Below are 22,036 nucleotides of genomic sequence, written 5' to 3' on the forward strand. Positions count from 1 at the left end.
TTGTATATAATGGTGAGGTTAAAGCTGTTCTCAAAGGCGGGTTGTGTGTTCCGAACCACGCTTGGCCACGGTGATATTTTTCCTAATATTGTTTATACGATCCAGTGTTAGCGTTTTCAAAGTGCATCTTGGGATTGCATGGTAATTCCTCTTTGATAAGATATGAGGATCAGATTCATGTATGCGTGTGTTTTTCCCACTCGATGAGGATAGTGAAAATGGGGTTTGGTTGATTACTTCATAAGGGAGTCCATTACAAGTTTACCAGAGTGGAATCTAATGGTGCGTTGGTGTAATAAACCTCCTTAAGTTTGAGTATCCGTCGCTACTTGAGCTGTCGATGGTATGAACTCGCGGAAATTGCTGAATTCATCTAGCAATGGAGAAAATTCTAACTGCGCAAGCCCCTCTTTCAACCCCTGTTGAGGATGTATCCGGGTGTGTTCCCATTCTCCATCTTGGCTGCCAGTGTCCAAGTATTGATTTTCATTATTCGCCTCAACCATGTTTCGCTGTGACCACCAAGCGGATTCAAAGTACCTCCCACTTCGTTAAAACAATTGAAAAAACGCAGTGGCGATATTCGACGGACCTTACTGACTTCATTTCGAACGAAAAAGACACAAAAAGTCTCTCTGGACATTCGTAGAACATTTGAACCTGGCGGTCAATGACGTCATGCCGACCCCGCGCTGTGGTTGGCTGACGGCGCTGCCCTCTCCCGAGCGCCTTCGAAGGAGAGCAGCGAGGAGGATGGGCGTCCCTGCCAGCCTCTTTTAGGATCGAGAATTTCCCACCACGCAACGGGGCGATTCACTTATCTCACGTCGTGTCAGGTATGTAGTGATCCGACGGAGAGGACCATCGAGGAATTGGCTCGTTCGGTCCGAGAGAGAGTCGGGAAAGGCGAGAGTGAAGTGAGCATGGTGTGCGACATCCCCTTTCGAAGGGACGAGCGACAAAGCCAAAGGGCCAAGTTGGAAAGGTTGTTCGTCCCATTTTGCCGTCGGGCGACAGCTGGGCGCCCAGGGAGCCTTCCGAAACGTCCCTTGAGGCCGAAACTCGTGTTCGGCAGTAGTATGAGAGTGGCAGACGGTGATTTACTCGCAGATAAGGCGAGGAGGAAGAGGAAGGTACCTGGGCGCCAACTCGTCCCTCTGGCTGCCTCTCTCCACGCCGTCGCAGCGGTCTTTTGCCTCTCCTTTTATCCATCTTGCCTCCAGATCTTGATGTCCGCACTGAAACAGTTCAAGCCTGCATTTCTGCTAGTTATCACGGGAATTCTGGAAGGGATTTAGTTCATATTTAATAAAGAAAATTGAGTAGACGCCAATGAGAGGGGTGACTGTGATAATTTTTTTAAAGCTTGACCTACTAATGACAAATGGTGAAACTGGTTTTTGAGATCTGTGCTTGACATTGGGCACTCATTCAGTTTCGAAATGTTGTTGATTTTGCAAGTCATATGTGAATTGAACTGAAATGTAAATTGTTTAGTTTAGTAAATTTCATTCCCCATTTCAGAATTTAGGAAAGTTTTGAGGGGCACTCAAACTAGAGGGTTCACTTTACACATGCAGAAGTTGTGCAACGATAGATTTGAAGCTTTTAGATATATCTAAAGTCTGTAGAAATTGCTTTACTCCATGAAGATCATCAATATAAGATGTCGTATCCAGTATAACAGCCATCTTTGAAATGTTCAGTTTGCATACAATAAAGTAAGGCGCCATCATATCTGTATTTCTAAAGATTGCTAGATATTAGCATAAAGTATTTTTCTCCATTCTAAAGATCATGGGTGCAACATGAACATCTTGTTTGGCTGGGGAGACCATGAAATAATTTGAATATGATGAATATGAATTTAAATGCATTTTATCCCACCCTGGCATGACTGCCTAATTCTGTCCTTTTATAAACCTATGTCTTGCAGCTTTTGGTAGCTTGCTATTGGCACCATTACATTATTCATGATTTTGAATACCTGACAAAAATACAACTGACATTGATAAGGACCATAGAGATGATTATATATTAGCCAGTGGACATCTGATGGAAGAGGTCAAGAAAGGATATTCTAGAAGAACAGTTATAGTTTGTTCGGAATCTCAGACCATTGTGGACAAAATTCTTTTCTGTAATAGTACCATTTTGAGAGGATCATGTGGATGAATATAACAATGACCTTGTGTATTGACTTAGTTTTTAAAGTAGGATTATTGACGAGAAATATTTCTGGAGTATACAAGGCTCTTTTCTTCTTCTTTGTCTTCATCTTCTTATACATAATAGTCTTCTTTTATTAGTTATATGCATTATTTTATCTGATAGATTTTCATGTAGAGTTTTACATCAAAGCTAATACTTGACATGATTTTGCAGATACCATGGCGATGTCTTCCAAGAAGATAACATATACCAGTGATTTTAAGTTAAAGGTACTTGATTACTATTTCAAGAATGGAGGCGATGATAATTTTGGACTTAAGAAGAAAACTGCTCAACACTTCAACATCGACAAAAAGACTATCAGCAGGTAAGAAACAGCTGATCCATCCTCCTTGTATTAGCCTTGCTTTTTCTTAGAATTACATCAGTTTGATAAATCATGAGGACACTAAAAAGCATCCTTTCATGTTTATGAAATTTTCCATATAGTAGTGGATAAATCTGTAGATTAAACTTTGCTGTACCCTATCCACCAGAATGCTAAATAACCCAGACATGGTGAAAAGGGCACGGAAACTCCTCGCACGCAAGGTTACAACCACTCCCAAGAATACCCCCACCACACGCCAGGGGGCAGCCAAAACCTCTGCCAAGGCCACCAAAGTTGCTGCGGCTAAAGTGAGCGTTGCCAACACCTCGGGGAAGGTCTCTGCATCCAGCCATACCAGTGCCTCAAACAACAACAGCAACAGCAGCAGCAGTAGTTACAAAGCATCTACCTCATCTGCAAGCAGTACAAAGCATGCGGGTGGCAGCAGCGGGAGCAATCAGGGCAACAGTAGCTCGCAGCCCTCGGCGAAATCCGCAGCTTCAAAGACTAAGTTTGGGGATCAGGAAGGAGACAGTGTAAGTAATGACTGTCTTAGAGATTTTGCTTCCCTGTTTTTTCTTTCTTCTTTCTTTATTGCTCTTCTGTAAGTTTCTGTGTTGTCAAGTACATGTATAGAGTGAGGAAAAGATTAATTAAGACAATTAAGGAAATTTTATACAAGACCATGTTATTCACCAGGTATGGTAGTTTTTCAATTTGCAGAAACCATCTGTATCTATGATATTGGATCTGTTGGCTAGGCATGAATCATACTATGGGATATTATTAGAAGAAAATAATAATTACAACAATAAATTTTGTTAGTTAAATATAGATCTGAATCGTGAAAAGCAGCTCCACGTCCCATGTTGGATTATGCAGACTAAATTTACTATATTTGGATAGCTTACAGCAAATGCAATCCTTGCAAATCAAATTCTTTGGTATTGGAATCCCACAGCTTTTGCATAGAAAAACTATAAACCTATGCAGAGAAAGCACTCAGTAGTTTGGGATAACTCAAAGTCAGCAGTTCCACAAAGTAGAATGTTCTCGTGTGACTATCACCTAATTTTATCAGTAAATTGGGATTCAGGTAAGGACTACAATGTTAACGAAAAATATTGACTTGGCAGATATTGAAGCTCACCACATTAGTGTGTGAGACCATAATTTAGAAATGTCTGAAAAAAATCTCGGTAACAGAAATAAAGAACAATTAAAACTGAATATGGAGTAATTTGTATTTGCAGAAGGGGAGTATGTAAATGGGAAAAAATAGATAATGAAAGTTCTCTTAATAACAAAGGCATCAAAGCATTAGTCCCATTCTTTAATGAACAAAGCTTTGACTTGAGTTGTACCTTTTTGAGTACCAGTTAGGGTTTTATATTGATTAGGGACAGGACAGAGTATCAATATTGTTATTGGTATGTATGGGATTGACTGATTTTGTAGGAACGGGTATATAAGTATCAATGAAAAGTGGCCATTTCTTTGGTGCAAGTTATTTTGATACTAATGTCAAAATCCAGAGTCCTTGGTTACTTCTAGCTGGACTACAAACTGGGGAAAGTTATGAAATTTTGTTTTCATTTTCCATGCCTTAAAAAAAGATTTGATGGTAATATTAAGCTCAAAAGCCCTACAATGTTTTATTGACTGGACTGTATCTTTATTATTATTATTATTTATTTTATTATTATTATCATTATCATTATTATTACTACTACCACTATCAATTGGTGTTGTGCAATAAGCAGAATGAACTGGCAACTGGCCCCACTGTCTGGCATGATGCCAGATATGCTCAGGTAACCAGTAATACTTTCTGGCAACTTCTTATTTCCAGCCAAGACCCTTAAATATGTTACTGAAATCTGAGTGGGACCTATCCATGCAGAGGAACCTTACCTGTCTTATTCTGTCTTTAGTTTTTTTGTCTGTCATGTTCTTCTTCCTCTACTATTATTTCCTGATGCCACTTTCTTATGCTTCTAGATTATGGTAAAATTTCAGGTTTGGATGTGCTTGGCTTTTGAAGAAGATATGCTTTCTCGCATATATTAATTTCACTTACGTAGGTCCACAGTTCAACTCGTAACTCCCAGATCTAAAAAAAATCTGTGTTATATACTCTGATGGTTAGTTTTGCGTAAGGTTTGGGAGCAAGGGTAATTGGTACTAGATTGATACTGAAAATTCAATATGAGGCTTTAGTTCCCTTTTGATCCCAGAATTGAATAAATATATGTTATTAATGATAAATCATGTTAAGATTAAAAAGCATGATGTACAAATTAGATTGCTAAAACCCACAAAAATTTATTTACTGTTGTTTTGGTACTTACACCTTACAAATATGAAACATGAGGTGGATACCTGAGTAGTAAATAGCATTGCTAAGATGAATAAAAATCCTGGCTTATTAAAGCATATTGGTTATTCTTTGAAGAAGAGCCTCAATAAACCTGTTAAGAAGTGAATACTTTGGTACTGAAGATGTAACTATAATCTGTGTAAAGAAAGTGGCATTGTATGAATTGACTTCAGAAAAAGATGTTTATTTGGTGGGAAATTAGATAACATTTTCTTGCCATTCCATGTATACAGGGAAAACTTATAGCTTCTTAGATACATCTAGTCTGTATTACCCAGGGAAGATATGGTGTGTGTGTGTGTGTGTGTGTGTGTGTGTGTGTGTGTGTGTGTGTGTGTGTGTGTGTGTGTGTGTGTGTGTGTGTGAGTTTGTGTGAGAGTTTGTGTGTGAAGGAGAGAGAGTGTGTGTGTGAGTGTGAATGTGAGTGATTGCAAATGGGTATTTTCTTCTTCTTTTCACTTTCTTGTTTTCTTATTTCATATTTTTTTGTGCATAATTTAATGGCAATATTATGTTTGTAGTCTTCTGTGGTTGTACAAAACAATTTCAGGTTTCATTGAAAATAATAGGAGCTGATTTAATTAAGTGAAAATCATAAGTACTACTGGTTGGCAATTCAGAGTCCAATTTTTCTATCTATACAAGTATTTGGGGAAATAGTTATGCTTTCCCTTTTTTCCAGGGAATACAAGTGTTTGACCTGCCAGAGGATCCTGACTACTCAATTCTCAAGAAGTCCATCAATGCCTCAGCAAATGGTGTTGCTAATCTGGCCAAACTTCTCGTCACTGGCACGAAAGAGGTAAGCAAACTTTTTTTCCGTCTCTTGTTCTGCATTGTACTGAGATGAAGAGGAATATTACTGTGTGTTACAGGTAGTAGATGATGAATAGAAATACAAAGATGAAATGAACCTCAGCCACAATAAGCAAGGAAAGCTGTAACATTTTTAGGCAGAGGAGATTCCTCAGTTAATTATGAAAATAAAGTGGATCTATTTAAGTTTTATTTTCAGATAAGCATTATTACTAAAATGTCTCTTTTTTAGTTTTGCCCTCTTGTTGTGATTATATAAAGTAATGCACATGTGTATTTGTATATGTGTATATGTGATTATATACATATATATGTGTGTGTACACACACACACACACACACACACACACGCACACACACACACACACATACACACACACATACACACATATACATATATGTGTGTGTGTGTGTGTTTATGTCTATGTGTGTGTGTGTGCACATATATATGTTCATATATACATATACATATATATATATATATATATATATATATATATATATATATATATATATATATATATATATATATATATATATATATATATATATATATAATGTATATATATTCATATGTACACACACATATATGTGTGTATGGAACTTGAGACTTATTTGGTGTATTTTCATGTTAAATAATTTTATTTTTCCTGTTGTTAATCATAACTGATAACCAGTAATATAGATAGAGCAAATTTTGTCTCATTCTTTCTGGGGCCAGGGAAATTCAGCACAACTTGATTAAGGCCAAAACATCACCCTGAATTTTCAAGAAAAAGTAAGATGTATGAACATCAATGATAAGACATAGAAGGAAGGTTTTGTCAGAAATTAAAAAAAGAGAGTTTACAATGTGATGATTCCTCTTTCTAGGTACAAAACTTGATCCTGAACGAGTGCGATGTGATCCTAGAGTGCAAAGTGTGCAACAACCTCTTCAGATCAGTAGTGAATTTCCTCGCTCACAAAAGAATATACTGCCAAGAAGAGTATGCAGATGTCAGGTCACTGTTTCACAAAGTAAGTATCACAGGATTAATTGTGATGGCCTTGAATGAGTGAGTGAGTGAATAAGAGTACATAGATATCAGAGTAACTGTGAATGAGTTTTCTGTGTATAAGAATAAATATATGAGTGAGAATGAATGAGTTTCAAAAATAAGGGACATGAAATGAATTTTAAGGATCTTTGAATGAGTGAATGTGAATGGATTTGTAATGTTCAAATTATGCAAAAAATAGTATTAAGTGCCTTTGGGGTGAGCATGAACTGAAGATATAACCTGGTATCTTAGAATGAGGGGTTACTATTTTTGAGGGTGTGTTTGTGACATTGATTTAGTGAATAAAATGAAGGAATGTTTGCATAAGGAAGTTTCTGATAATTCAATTTGGATTCCTTTTAGAAAAAGTTTTCATGATTTTCACAGTATTAGGAAGTTTTTTTTGTGATTACATTTAACCCAAATATGCCGTGTGTTGGCTGATGTCCCATTATGTCATGCATGGGTTAGTCTGCTCTCAGTTGTGTGTGGTAAATAAATGATTGCTTGTTTGGCCCTGCTGCATTTGTTATGGAAAAAGGTCCCTGAAACAAGGTTCGAAGCCTCTCTTGAGCTCCACTACCAAAATAGTTTTGTGCCACAGCTGAGCTTAAAGATTGGGATCATTTTATGTTTCTTATGCAAGTAATTTTTCCCTCGAGCAGCTGACTTGTTCACTCCTGGGTTTGTAGCGCAGGTTTGACTGGGACCTCCAGTTATGATTGGGTTAAATATGATCAAAAGTTGATTGGGGTTTAGCAAAATCAACATGTGTTTTTTCTGATTGTTAAATTTCAGTATTTAAGCAATTACCATTGTCAGATGTTTGGTTTTATTTTTTCATCAAATTTTTATTTATATAAGTGGGTTTTTTTTAGGTATGCCAACAAAAATATATTTAAAAAGAAATCTCACTTCGAAGTATATTCTCAAGTATTTTGTATATTCTTCCAATGTGACCAATGTATATAGGATGAAAAAATACACATCCTTGAGGGTCTTAAAAAGCGTCATATCTTCTCCTGTCCCCTGTTATCTATTTTGAGTCTCCACACCCATCAGACACACGCACAGACACACGCACACGCAAATACTCTCCCATTCCCTCTCCCTCAAAGCATGCCCAAAATTCCCCCCTTGTAACCGACTCTCAAATTCGTCTCCCAGGATAATGTACAGGGCATTACTAGCCACTCAAGAACCGTAGTTGTAGAGCCAGAACCTCCTCCGGACACCCCACAGCACCTCCAACCCGACCCTTCCACATCAGCATCAAATACATTGACAGTGCCGGTTAGATCTGGTGCACAAAGAAGTGAGAGACGGTCGGGTATTGACTCCATAGCGAGGAGGTTGGCCAACAAGAGGAAACAACATAGTCTCTCCTCGTCGACGTATACTGGGTCTTCAGATTATTACCAGAGGTATGAGGGAATGTGCTTTTCCTTGGTTGTCTGATTATTTTTCATGGTTCGTTATTTGCTCATGTATTTTTTTCATGATTTTTCGGAAAGCCTTGATTCTTCTTCATCTTTGGTTTACTTTTTTTTTTTTCTTCTTCTTCTTTCTTTCTTTCTTTTTTAAGATTGACTTCTTTCTTTCTTTCCTTCTTTCTTTTCTTTTCTTTTTTTTTTTCTTTTTAATAGGGATATACATTTGATTAAAAGAAAAAACCCTTTTTTACATTATTGCTACATTGACATTTTCTCAACTCCCTCTCTTTCAGAATAAGCGAAATAAACAACAAGCGAGACAAGCTCAGCCGGGACTGCTCAGTTGTTTTGGAAGACATAGGGGGTGTTGCCAATGCAATGTATCAAACGTATGTACCGCCATCCAAACCTTCTCCGGTATCCACTATCAGGAACTTAATCGATGAGGTGAGTTTTCTATCTGTAATTGATTTTTGCTTCTTGCAGTTTTTGTAGTTGAGCTACATCATGGAAATTTTGTTCTCGTTTCAATGTTTTGTTGAAAGGATTATGTATTGTATTTTGTGCAAATTATAAAAACAGGAAATACTCTGTGTGAGTGTCCATATATTAATCCTATTGATTATATTATGTGCCAAAGTACACAATGAAAATACAGATATTTTGGATTATTTGATAAATTATTTATCCATGCTCTCCCACCCCCAGGTATCAGAACACGAAAAGGGGCTTACAGTTGCTATCAACGAAAATGGGGAAATTATGAAGACAGCAGCTGGGAATGTTACAAATATGGAAGTGGAGCAAACACAAAGCAATTCAGATGCATCCAAAGAAATCATTTGTAGATTATGTAAGTATTACAGTGTTCTGAAAGAAATTAGGCCCAAAATAGGCCTATGTACTTTATGAATAGGTAAAGAGGAATAGATCTAGAGCTAGACCTGTAGGTGTAGACTTCAGTTGAACAAGGTTAATGATAATATAAAGGTTGCTGTCAGGGAGCATTTCCACATAGTATCTGAAGAATATGAAATATAAGGTCATTCTTATTGGTTGCTCTGTCACTCATTTACCAATTTAATTTCTAAGGCAATACAAGATTTGCCACCCAGAAAACGCTAAGTGTCCACCAACGAACGCAGCATGGCTATGAAAGAAATATATATTGCTGCCCAATCTGTCAAACTACCTTCCTCAATATCTTGTCTGTTGTCAAGCATTTACAAAAAGGTGAGTATTTTCTTCTTCTTTTTTTCTTTATTCATATTCTTATTCTATTTTGTTGAAGTTAGGTCAGTTGGATTAGCTGAAATGCAACAGAGAGCTAATGATACACCTTCGTAGAGTACTTTGTAGCATGTGTAGCTAAGATATATATATGTCTGATAATAAAGAACTCAAGAACACAAATGTTACTGACCTTCATAGTTTCTTGAACTTCTGATGAATATGTAGTCTAAATGGATGTTATAGTTCTCACAACTTTTCTTTTATAGCTTTCTAGATGATACTGTTGATCAGGTAAATATAATACTTTTCTTAGTGCAAGTAAAATGGATTTTCACCCAACCTTCCAGTTCACAAGAAAACGAAAACTCAAATAGAGAGATTAAGAAAAGTCATAAAGAAGAATATGTACAAGAAAATGGTATACCAAAGAGATGAGTTCAAAGACCAAGAGGACCTTGATAGGTCAAATGACAAAGCAGAGTTAGAGAAAGAGGAGGAAGAGGAGGAGGAAGAAGAGGAGGAGGAGGAAGAGCAAGAACAGGACCAGAACCAGGCAGAAGAGGAGGAGAGAGAGGCAGCTGAGGTGGAGGAAGATGCTCCATGCGAACAGGTGAGAGGAGGAAGAGGACAAGTGAGGGTATGCACATCCAAAGGTGTTCTCAGACCAATTGTGTTTATGGAATATTTTGTTGATTTAAGCTTTCATTTACAACATAAACATCAATATCTTTGTTTTGATGCTCTACAGGCATGAGATAGAAGGCATTGACATAGATATGTCAATGCTCGCGATCTAGAGGAAGGTTTAGACTGACAAAACATTAATAAATATATTGTTGGACGATTGGTCAAAGGCCCTCTTAAGTTGCACACACTTGCAAATGTTCCAGTCCACTATTGTTAGGATGAAAAGTTCGTATACACTTTGTGCTGTGGTAAAAGGAGTTTGCTTTGTTGTTTTTAGTGATTTAGACAGATAGAAGTTTTAATAATTGTGCAAGAGTGCCATGCAAATGGATAATTATTTTTAAATTTGATTATGTCAATTTCACCTTTGTAGTTGTTTTAATGGACTTTTGCTTTGTGTAATTAGAAAAAATGTCATGTGTAAAGTAAAAGAAATGTGTCAGTTTTATGAAAAGGATTTGATTTACAGATAAAGAAAATATTAAATGCCTAGGGTACAGACATTTCTGGACCTTTTAATTTGTAGTTGTTATTTTGCATCCCTGCTAGTTAAGAAAAAAAGGCAAGCAGAACGACTTCCAGGAAATATATAAGTTGTCATAATATTATTGCTATAGATGTTTATGCACTTGAGTTATAGGTAGACATAATTTTATACTTTAGAAAGTTATGATTTCATTTGCTGCATAGTAGCCATAGCTTATGCTTTTGCATTAATAAATTTACCATAATGATATGTATTATTTATTTATTTATTTGTTTATTTTATTTATTTTTTCATACATCACTAAGATTATATTTGACTGGAGCATTATAATTTTCTTTTCTTTTTTTCCCTGTTTTTATGGAAGATGAAATGTCACAATTTTTTTTCCTATATTGCTCTTAGATTATCTCATTTTACTGTTGTCTTAATATGAAGCAGCATGATTGAATAAATGAATAATGTAATCATCTCCACAAAGGAAAGGGCATAATAACAATGTATAACAGATTTCCATTACATAGTGACCAAGTATAACAAAATATTGCAAATAACCTCATGACTGTATGACAAAATATTGCATGAAGACATTTGTATTATATAGGTTAGATTAACAACCCCCGCTCTTTATATAGGGAAAATGAAGGCAGTGGTGTGACAACCGTGTAGTTTTGGGCAATTTGATTCCGTCCCACAGTGTCACTGATAAAGCATATCCTATTTCATTCAGTCAAGGCAACATCTGAAATATCAAGAATAAAAGGTTTATCCTCTTGGTGTTCAGAGAGCCACCACAGTGCTCTGTGCATGGTGATTGCTCAACATGTAGAATTTGCATGTCACTAGGAGAGATTCAAGGTGGATTATGTTTAGGAAAAGACAACAGCACAGAACAGGTTGAAAAGCACGTTGATGCGCAAGTTGCTGCAAGTCTTATGATTATTTTCTTCATCATTTTTGTTTATAGGGATGTCATTTCCATTGGCCTGTTTGGTACTTAAATGGTGGCATAATTATTAAGGAACATGGAAATAATTGTAGAATGTAATGGATGATTAAGTAGTTCATTTCTTAACCCCCTGGATCCGGATGACGATGCAATCACGTCAAGGAAAAACTTGGGCAGCTATACGGATGACGTGAACAAAGTGTCAAGAGAGAAGGCCAGGGTGACTTGCCATGAGTGCACAAACCTCTTGGAGTGTGATTTGACTCATTTGGCGCTTAGAAGTGGGCTTTAGCATTATTCCCATCGATAAACGAATGTGGAATGTAACGTGCGTAAGCAGTGACTGGAAGAGCACCGGCTCCAGGGAGGATGCTATTTCCATTCTGCGCACCGTATTCCTGGCCGCTGTGACCGGCAGCGCAGGTTGTATTATGTAAAACTGAAAATTATTTTTAAAAAATGAGATATATGACAAAAATAACCAAATGTTCCATATATATTTTTTCTTGCACTGAGCTATTTACTACATAGAGAGATGATATGGAGTCTGTGCAAGGAAAATAAGCTATCACCATCTGGATAAAGCAAATCAAAAGACAAATATGGACATTGGAAAATGGCAATAAAGCTAAAAAGTTTTCACAAAATAATTTTTCAAAAGGGAGGCACAGAGTCTTGTCACCGCTCGTGGGTGTTCGTGCGCACCTGGCCTACGTGCCGCACGCCCGGGATGCTGGCCACTTGCGTAACCATTGCAACCGGATCCAGGGGGTTGATTACCAAAAGGGACTGAAATGAATGATAAATAACATTATCGAGAATCACTTCTTTTGCAGCCTGCGAAGATGGAGGTTGATAGTAATCCACAAAAAGGGAGCAGCGCGAACACCACGCCCAAGAATTCTCCTGTCAAATCCACACCGAAAGTAAGGATAGAGTGTTATTATCAGATTTCAGTTGGTTTCTTGTGTCTTATTTTCCTTAGCCTTTGGTAAATACTAACCCCCATGTTGAAAATTATTAGTTAAGGATAACATTATCGTATATATTTTAGTGAGGCAGTGAGTTGCTGACTGTAGTAATATCATCCTTGTAGTTTCTGAACATCTTACCTTGGAAAGGTATTAGATTAATGTTAATTTACTTGCTCTCATCTGCATCCACATCATTCTCAATAGATGTTCAAGTTACATTCTTCTCATTATGCATTATTTGGTCCACATTCTCCCCCTCATTAGAAGCCATCCTTAGATTTGGTTGTGTAAAGTAGTTTTTAAGTACAATAATAAAAAACAAAGATGACATGTGTTCATAAGAAATGCATAATTTTGATTATGACTTATCATTTGAAAATGCAGAGCGTAGTGAAGGTAAGTTCCCTTCGTTTCTTGGGGAATGGATAAAGGTCAGTGTTGGTTTGTAAGTTGTGTATATATACAATTCTTTCTCTGTACACTTTTGAAAGGTTTCCTGGAGAAATAAGGATGCACTTGGCAACACTTCTCAATGTTTGTGTAAAAATCAGGCCATCTTCGGACTCGCAAATTCTGTACACGCTTTACCCTTTACTGTCCGCAGTCTGGTGCATAATCCCTACACAAGGATGGTAAAGCACCGCTCGTGTCCTTGGTGTAGTGTGATCCCTGTCTCACGTCTGGAGGTAGTCTAAGGCTTCTTAGGGTATTTACATTAAGTTCAGTTCAGGATTGTGTTGTAAACTGTTACGCTGTGGATAATCTTTGGTTTGAGGAACTGTTAGATATGTAAGAAATGTTTATGTATGGTAAAATTCATGTAAAAGGAATAAAAGTTGATAAATTACCAGTTGATACAAAAAGATTTGAAGGTTAGAGATTGTATATGTCATTGCAAATTATTTTCCTTAATTTTGCATTTATCTATGGCTTCACAAATTATTATTTTCTTTAATTTTTAATGATATTGTGTACTGTAATCTTTTAATTTTGTTTGGTAAAAGACCCCTATGTATTATGGTGTATCTTGTAGAGGTGTAGGGCCTACCTTTCCACATACCCCATAATCATGAGGCAGGGATCGCAGGACTGATCATGCTTGGGGAATTAAGGGTTGTGTTGTTTGAATGCAGGATATATTAAGTAGTGAATATGCTCTTTTATGGATGGGGGTGTGTGTGTGTCTGTCTGTCTAGATAAACCTAGGCGCACGTGCACGCACACATATGCTCGCGCACGCACTTACACACACACACACACACACACACACACACGCACACACACACACACACACACACATGTACACACATGCACACATATGCGCACACACGCGCACACTCACACTCACACACACATAATCACTCTCTCTCTTTCTCTTCCTCTTCCTCTACCTCGTCTACTTCCTCTACCTCTTCCTCTTCTTCCATTCTTTCTTCCTCTTCCTTTCTCTCCCTCTCTCCCTCTCTTCCTCCCCCCCCCTAGTGTGTGTGTGTGTGTTTTTATGTGTTTGTGTGTGAGTGATTTTATGTGTTTGTGTGTGAGTGATTTTATCTACTTGTGCAAGTGTCTGTGTATATCTACATCTGCCTTTGTTTTATATTCATGTGTGTTTGTGTGTGAGTGTTTCTGTTTCTGTTTCTGTTTCTGCTTTCACGGGAAGGTTAAAGGCACCCCATGCTTGGAAGGTAGACTTCCCCATTCTTTTATGATACTAATTCTGTAAATACAGGTGTCCATACATGAGTTTCCTCTCTGTTAAAATGATTATTGGGCAGTTGAAAAAAGAAAATGCTGGAAGATGCACTTGAGGCTTACCTATAGTGGGAGGGACAATCTGGAAGAAGAGGCATGAGGCAGGAGATAATTCCTGTGAGATATGCCTTTACTCTGCTTCTTTGCCATATTGCTAGGACAGTCAAGGAGTGATGTCCTGTTCTTTGTGGGGGTTGTCAGCTTCTGTATACCTTTTGCACTTATTATCTTTTATATATCTTGGAGGGAAAAATTTGTATCTTCAATGGGGGGAAATCGGAAACCATGTTAGCGATACTAATTGCTGATCGGCCCACAGACACATTATATGTAGATATATGGACAAAGTTTTGCTGTATAATTTCCAGACTCATATTCCCATTATGAAATTTTTCCCCTCTTCTGCTGATTGCAATGCTTCCTAGAACTTCTACTGTGTTTATTTTATTAATTTATTTATGATGTTTTGTCTACAAAACAGAGACTTGATCATATCATGATCATCCTCTCTATCATGTTATGTTGCATTGATATGAATCTGCATTTAAAGGAGGCACTTACACTGACTGCTGCATTTTTCCCCTTCTGTCTTTCCCCTCCCTAGCCTAGGAAATTCATTATTACCAACTGTAGCTCCTCTCTAACCATCATTAATGAGTGCCCAAGTACAACTTCACTTTTATCTAGAATGTATGTATATATTTTTCCTTAGCTGAAGCACTTTTCACCAGTCCTTCCAGTTGAAATTCCTGGCGTTTAGTAGCATAAAGTCCTTGCATCCTCACACATGGCTGTAGGCAGCAAACTTGCCAATGGAACAAATTTGTGAACATTACCATTGAGGTGATATGGGATGAACTTTGTTGAGTTGTCTACCCGTCTGCCTGTCTTCCTTCTTGGACCCTCTTTTGTCTTGCTCGCACCCAAAAGGACTGTAGGATGCCGAGCATGTGACCTAATGGAGCTGCCTACACTCTGGTATACTTCTAACGTCCACCAGGTTCCTCCTTGACAGCGCGATAAAAGACTTCCATGGTGAGGAACTCCACAGCCTCCCACTGCTGCCTCCCCGGCTGTACTGACCACAGTTTTTTCAGAGAGTGAGTCGACCCACATCCATTTGGGAAATAGAATCTGTACCTCCTTTTTTCTTCTTTTTTTTTTTTCTTATTCTATTGTCCAACTTCTCTCTTGCTTCTGGGTGCTTCCTTGCGATATATCAGTGAGTTGTCTTTTATATTTTTGTGTTTTTCTCCTTTCTTGTCTTTTTTTTTTGTAGTTATACCATTTAATTCCAAAACTATCTTTCATCATTTCTGAATTTCAAGAGCGATAGTTGTCCTTTAGAGATTTCTGATGCCCTGGTATTTTGATATAGTATACAGAATTCCTTGATTCATCTCGTGCTTCTGCTTAGTTTTATTTTTTCTTTTCTGTCTTTCTCCCCCCCCCCCCCCACTAAACTACCTTTCAAGGTGTTTAGAAATTGGCTCCAGCACTCTCAAGCCTTGTATCTTTTTTCTCCCTTTTCCCACTCCCAGTACAGTTGTGATGTGAGAGAAATTCTTCAATACATCCTTCACATCACAGTAAATGTCTGATCCCCTTTCGATAATCGGAAAGCAAGGAAACAGATACCTTAGTTCAACAATATCTACAGGTCAGAAGTTTTAGGAAACTTAGGTTATTTCCTCATACATGTAGTGAACAAAGGATGAGATGCCCCAAATAAGTAATAGTAATAACTCAGGAAGGAAGCAATTTTATTCTTGGAAAATCATGATTAGAATTACAAGCCCTCCAAAACATGCATATATAAACATTTAAACACACGGAAAGGTTTAAAATGTATAATGTCTAATAATAGTAAAGCAACCATGACAAAAAGTTGTTCATTGGATTTTTTTTTCTTCTTCTTTCTTTCTTATTTTTTTCTCTTTTTTTTTTGTGCCTCAGTTGATATATGTATACTGCCATTAAAGGCACTGTGGACCCATATTCATGAAATGTTGTAAAGCAATGGGGAAGCAGTCTCCTTCACAAAGCCACCTTTGACTGTAGCAGCAATGGGGAAGCAAAGCATGTCATGTAGTAAAGGAGGTTTCATGTTCAGAGGAATCTGAAGTCTCCTTTGGAATGAAGATAAGAGATGTGTCTGGGTTACGTGGAGGTGTACGAATGTGTTGTTGCGAGTGGAGGGTTGTCTGTACGAAATAATTGCTGTGTGAGTATTTGTGGTGATTCTTACTGGTATTGTAGATTAAGCCATTTCATCTAATTTTAAGATCTCTCAGCTGGTCTATATTTGAACAACTAAGTCAGTGTTCATGACTTCTTTTTTTTTCCTTGTTTAAAGTCCAGGAAATAAATAACATTAGTATACAACTTATGAAACTATATGCGTGTAAGTCCAACTGTACTGCTGTAGCTGTGGTAATGTAGTAGAGAAAAGTAGATTATTATTTTTCTTTCCTTGGGTATTCAGGAGTACTGTGGTGGGCCTGTGGAGTTACCTACAGATGGGCCTCTTCTTGCCCAGTGATTTTTTCTTTATCTAATGGAAAAGAAGAGAAAAGGGTGCTCATTCTGCTCTGCTGTGTGATACATCCATTTAATAAAAGTGCTAATCAAAATTCCAAGTAAATTTTAATCAAAACAGGGACCTGTTCAATCCTTCTGCTGGTAACTCTCAATCCATCAGCAGTAAGCTGGTACTTGGTTTTACTCATTTAAGGATATGATAGGATAGTCTATTGTTTGTATTTTATTTCCAAAATATGCAAGAAGTACTCATTTACAAATATTGTAAAGGGATGATGAGGGCCCCTTTTGTGTGGCAGACAGCAAACTAGAAGCACCTTTTTCTCTTTTTTTCCATAGGGGTCGAGGTCCAAAGAGGGAGTGCGTTGGATGTGTAATGTGTGCCTCAAGAAATTCATTTCACGGCCGGCAAGTTTGGCTCACGTGGCCACACACATCATCTGCAACTTTGAGCCCAAGGCAGTTTTGATCCATGTAGATAGAGATGGACAGATCCTGCCTAACCAGGTCACAGGATTAGAAACATTGGGGAGAAACCAGCACAGCAGGATAAGAAGGAATAGCTTTGAAGATGATGAAAATGAAGAGATGGAAGCAGAAGAGGAGGAGGAGGAGGAAGAGGAAAACAGCAACAATGAAGAAGAGGATGTTGATGTAGAGAAGGTGGATGATAACGAGGAAGATGACGAGGAAGAGGATAAAGTGCATATTTGTAATAAGACACCATGCAGAAGGGATGTAAAGACTATGGAGCAAAGTCCCATAGTAGGTAGAAGAAAAAATAGGAAAGGTGTTGCTAGAAAGATAAAGCCAGAAAGTGTAATATATGAGACAGAAAATGAGACACTGTTAAGACTACAAGGTGCTTCGTGTAGCTCCAGTGAGGATGAAAAGGATGTTCGAAAAATTCATTCATCCAAGGTAGATAGCTCATGTGCGTCATCCTATTCTAAAGTGAAGAAACAAGGGAAAAGTCATACCAGTGAAGGTCAAAAAATAAAAACAATTCCAAGCAGTAAAGAGAACAAGACTGTGAATGTGAAACAGCAGAAAGTGGTTCAGAACCAGTACTTATCCAAAACAGAAGCTAATGAGAAAGATAATTCAAAAGAAAAATCACTGAAAACAGACTTGACAGTCCAGCCATCAACTTCAACACATGTAGATTCAGTGACGAACAGTTCCATGAAGAAGCCTGAGCTCCAAAGTACAGATTGCGTAAGAAACCAAAGTAGTCCTTTAAGAACAAGCTGGAAAGATCATTCTGAGGAAGAAGTACACAAGGTAGCGACACAGCTCCGTCTGTTTCTAGAAGACTGGAGCAGGAGCGAGTCCTCAACCTCAGAGAGTGAGGGCGAGGAAGACCAGTTGGAAGAGAGAAATTCCAATGAGGGTGGTGAGAAGAGTGAACCAGAACAAGGGAGCAGCTTGGAGATTGATGTAGTACCAAGTATGAGGGCAAAAAGTAAATGTACTTATAATGTCAAAAACATAGATAACCTGCTAGAAAGGAGTCAGGAAGGGATTGACAAGATATGTGAAAAGAATTACCTAGCAGAATCAAGAAAAAACAATGAGAAGTACATCCCTGTTCCTTCTTTAGGGGAATCTTGTTTACTAGGATCAAGAAATGCAAGTGAGAAGCAAGGCAGTGAACGTACCAGATCCCCTACACAGGGTGAAGAGGAGGTGAAGGAAAGATTGACTGCCATTTGGGCAAATGAGGAGGACGATACTTCTGAAAAAGATATCTTAAGTAAAGGTGAAAGTAAGGAGCTTGATGTTCCTTCAAACTCCTTGAGTCACTCAGAGACAAAAGAACTCACGGTAAAGGTAGAAGAAAAAGGAGAGATAGAAGAAGAGCCTTTTACAGTGGTAGAAGAAGTGCACAAAAAAACGGTAACAAAGCCAGGAAGTCAACAAGACAAGGAAGAGGGTACAAACAAAGACAAAATTGTCATCAAGGAAGAAATCACACTCAAGGAAGAGCCCCTAATTGAGGAAGATACGTTACAGTTGTTTCAGGTCAGAGTCATGGTTTCAGAAGAGGACATCAAAAAGGAAGACATATCACAAAGTCCAAAGAAAACACAAGGGATAGTCATGAAAACAGTTGTAAGTGATGATGCAGAAGTTGCTGAAAGACCTGCGGCACGTTCTGGTAGTTGGCATCTCCTGGATTTCGATTTACCAGTTGATGAAGTCAGAGTTGACAATGTAAAGGATGAGATTGAAGAACAAGAGAGTGTTACCGGTTCGGGTAGTTCATGCAAAGTGCCAGTGTCTGTTAGTCAAACTAGTATAACAAGTATGGCCTCAAAAGATGACGCAACAAAATTGGGTTCAACATCTGTTACAGAGTTCAAAGCCCGTAATGTGTGTGAAAAGTCAGACGGAACATCCAAACCACAAACTTCGACACCAGTAGTGAAAGATGTTAATTCTCTCCAAGTTAAAGCACCTGATGTATCAGGGAAATCTGAGAAAATAGCAGTTTCTATACCCAGTGAGAGGAAACCTTTCAAGACTGGGAGTTTAATGAGACCAAAGCATATTTCATCTTCAGCTTCTAGCTCAAATTTACCATCTTTCAGTAAACGCAGAAACACTTTACCAGCTTCAAAGACAAGTGAGAATGAAGTAGCTAGTACAAGCCAAGAAGTGAGTGCAGATTTGGTTAGCATACCAAGTACTTCTACAGCATTAACTAGTCCATTGATAGCATCAAATATTCAGACAAAGCCTTGCCCTGCACCAGCAATTAGTCCTGTTTTAGCCAAAAACCCTGAAATAGATAAAGTTTGTAGACCCCATGATGCTTGTGCAACTTCTGCCAAATCTAAATCCCATCAAGATGGGAATAAAAAAGAGAGTAAAACCAAGTTGACAGGAGATTCTCCCTGCACTAAGAAAGACTTGGCATCCAGAGAACAAGTACAAGGTTCTTCAGGGTGCCCACAGCAGCTCAAAATGCATACAGATGCCACATCTCCAACATTATCATGTGCCATTGCCCATTCCATATCTACCCTACAGACCCACGTCACCTCAACTCCTATACATGTAACTTTAACCAGTGCAGCTAGTGGATGGGAAAAGAAATCTGATCAAGTCCCAGTAACACAACCAGTTAGTCCATTGATTATTCGACAATTGTCAGAGAAAGAGAAGCCATACAAACCTAATCTAGATATCAAGACCAGAAGTGTGCAGAATGTATCTGGTCCAAGTAAATCTGGTGTGGTAATTATCTCCAGACCTACGCAGAATGTCTCTCTTTCCACAGATGCGGAGAATGTAAAAGGAACTGAATTACAAGCTCATTTTTCAGGCTCAGATACACAGGATAAATCAGGAAAATCAGTATCTCGTTGCAGTTTACAGTCTGATGATCTTGCTCAGAAGATACTTACAGTGAAATCTGCAGAATTGGTGGTTTCAAGAAAAGGAAAAGATATTGTGGTCACTAGAAAAAGTAATTTAGAGTCCTCACAGACCACAGGAAGCAAAATGCACAAGAGGAAACAAGAGGAGCAGCTTAACTTAGAGGCAACTCAAGCTGCAGGAGGAAAAGTGACAGAAAGTAAAAGTAAAGGGAAACATGATGCCAAATCATTGTCCCAAGAGAGAGACAGTGACAGTTTGAATCTGAAAATCAAAGATTTGGCCCCAGAGGAGTGTGCAGCTGTAAAAACTTTAGTTGGAATCTCAGAAAGCACTACAAGTATGGTTAGTGTATCAGGTAGCAGTGGAGAATCTCATTTAACTGTAAAAAAGCCTTTAGATCATAGAAAAAAGTCGAAGTTGAGAGAAGAGTCTCACACTGATGCATCCCCGTCATGTAGCATGCCTCATAAAGACATCCAGACAATTAGGTTGAAGGAAGAAGAGGTTGACAAGGTAAGTTCAGAAGCTGATGTCAGTAACCTCCCTGCATTAGTGAGAAATGTGAGCAAAGTTAAAGTTCAAGATTCTCATGTCGGGAACAGAAGCGAGAATATCAGCATTAGTTTGACAAGACAACGGCCTGAAGAGAGGATCAAACAGTATAGTGGGAAGATGAAGGAAGATATTATGAAGTATAAGAAGCGCATTAGAGAAAGCCAAGATGAAAAGCAGAATGTTCCACTGGGGAAGAGCAAAAAAGAGGGAAGTGACAGAGGTAGGGAGATAGATTTACCAGCAGTTGCTGGTGAAGATGTAGGAATCGATCTAGTCCAGCCACATGAATTCAAGCCATTCGATATGAAGGAAGAAGAGAAGTATCCCCTCGACTGTGATGAGATGTTCAGAAGAATCCGTAATAAAGAGAAAAAGAAGGATCAGAATAAAAAACTCTGGCAAATGGTGATGGCAGCAAAGGCAAGAGCCAAGAAAGAAGTGGAGAAGAAGGATTGTGATACACCATCTGAAGGAGCTCAGGTCATTGCAGGTGATGCAGGAGTATCTGGAGGAGCTCAGGTCATTGCAGATGATGCAGGAGTATCTGAAGGAGCTCAGGTCATTGCAGGTGATGCAGGAGTATCCGAAGAAGGGCTTACAAAGTATCATGTTACATTTTGGCCTGGTGAATCAAAGGAAACTTCCACCAAGAGAGAAAGGGGTTATGCTTATCATCAAGGGACTGAACAAGAGGAGAAATCTTTTTATGTTAAAAGAGCCAAGATGATGCAGTCTGTAGGCGAGGAGAATAAAGCCAAGGAAATAAGGAAAGTGGTTCCTGGTTTAGAGCAATTGAAAAGTAGTTCAACCAACACTTCGTGCAGGATGCTAGATGATGCTGGAATAAGCGACAGTGAAAGAACCTTTACTCCAAGAGAGAATGAGGTAGCGGGTTTAGAAAGTGAAGTCAGTGACTCTCTGGACCCAGTGTCTACTTCAGAGGTTGACCTCATGACGACTCTGGATCAGAACGCAGTCATGCGTGATGCTACGACTTTTGGTGACCTAAGCTATGATTATGATCTGCAGTGATTGGTACGAACCATTACTTAGATTTCTTCCTGTATTGAATTTTAGAATCAGTTGTTTAGAGATTATATTTTGAAGAGTTTTAGAATGTCTAATACTTGCAAAAGCAGTTTTGGTAAGATACTGTTTCTGATTGCATTATTTCTTTCTTTCTTTCTTTCTCTTTCACATTGTTTGTGTTAATATTTGACAGGTAGAGGGATGTAGTCATTTTTGATACCATATATTATTA

The 22,036-nt window shown here is 38.2% G+C and overlaps 2 protein-coding genes across 2 annotated transcripts in view; one reads left to right on the forward strand and one right to left on the reverse strand.

The window, feature by feature from the left end:
- LOC138867324 (uncharacterized) overlaps positions 1-506 on the reverse strand; it is a 7,723-nt gene extending 7,217 nt beyond the window's left edge. Inside the window, exon 1 of the mRNA XM_070142455.1 lies at positions 330-506. Within this exon, the coding sequence (XP_069998556.1) occupies positions 330-506 (177 nt within the window). The remainder of the gene's footprint in view (positions 1-329) is intronic.
- A 190-nt stretch (positions 507-696) lies between these two features.
- On the forward strand, positions 697-21,807 carry LOC113808969 (uncharacterized). Its single transcript, XM_027360451.2, has 12 exons — positions 697-836; positions 2,386-2,539; positions 2,709-3,078; positions 5,605-5,724; positions 6,611-6,757; positions 7,948-8,204; positions 8,507-8,660; positions 8,922-9,066; positions 9,306-9,446; positions 9,794-10,056; positions 12,403-12,492; positions 17,173-21,807. The coding sequence occupies exons 2-12, from the start codon at positions 2,391-2,393 to the stop codon at positions 21,805-21,807; spliced, it is 6,471 nt and encodes a 2,156-aa protein (XP_027216252.2). The 5' UTR covers positions 697-836; positions 2,386-2,390.
- Positions 21,808-22,036: the final 229 nt, after the last annotated feature.

Source organism: Penaeus vannamei, chromosome 29, assembly GCF_042767895.1.
Source record: "Penaeus vannamei isolate JL-2024 chromosome 29, ASM4276789v1, whole genome shotgun sequence".
NCBI classification, from domain to species: Eukaryota; Metazoa; Arthropoda; class Malacostraca; order Decapoda; family Penaeidae; genus Penaeus; species Penaeus vannamei.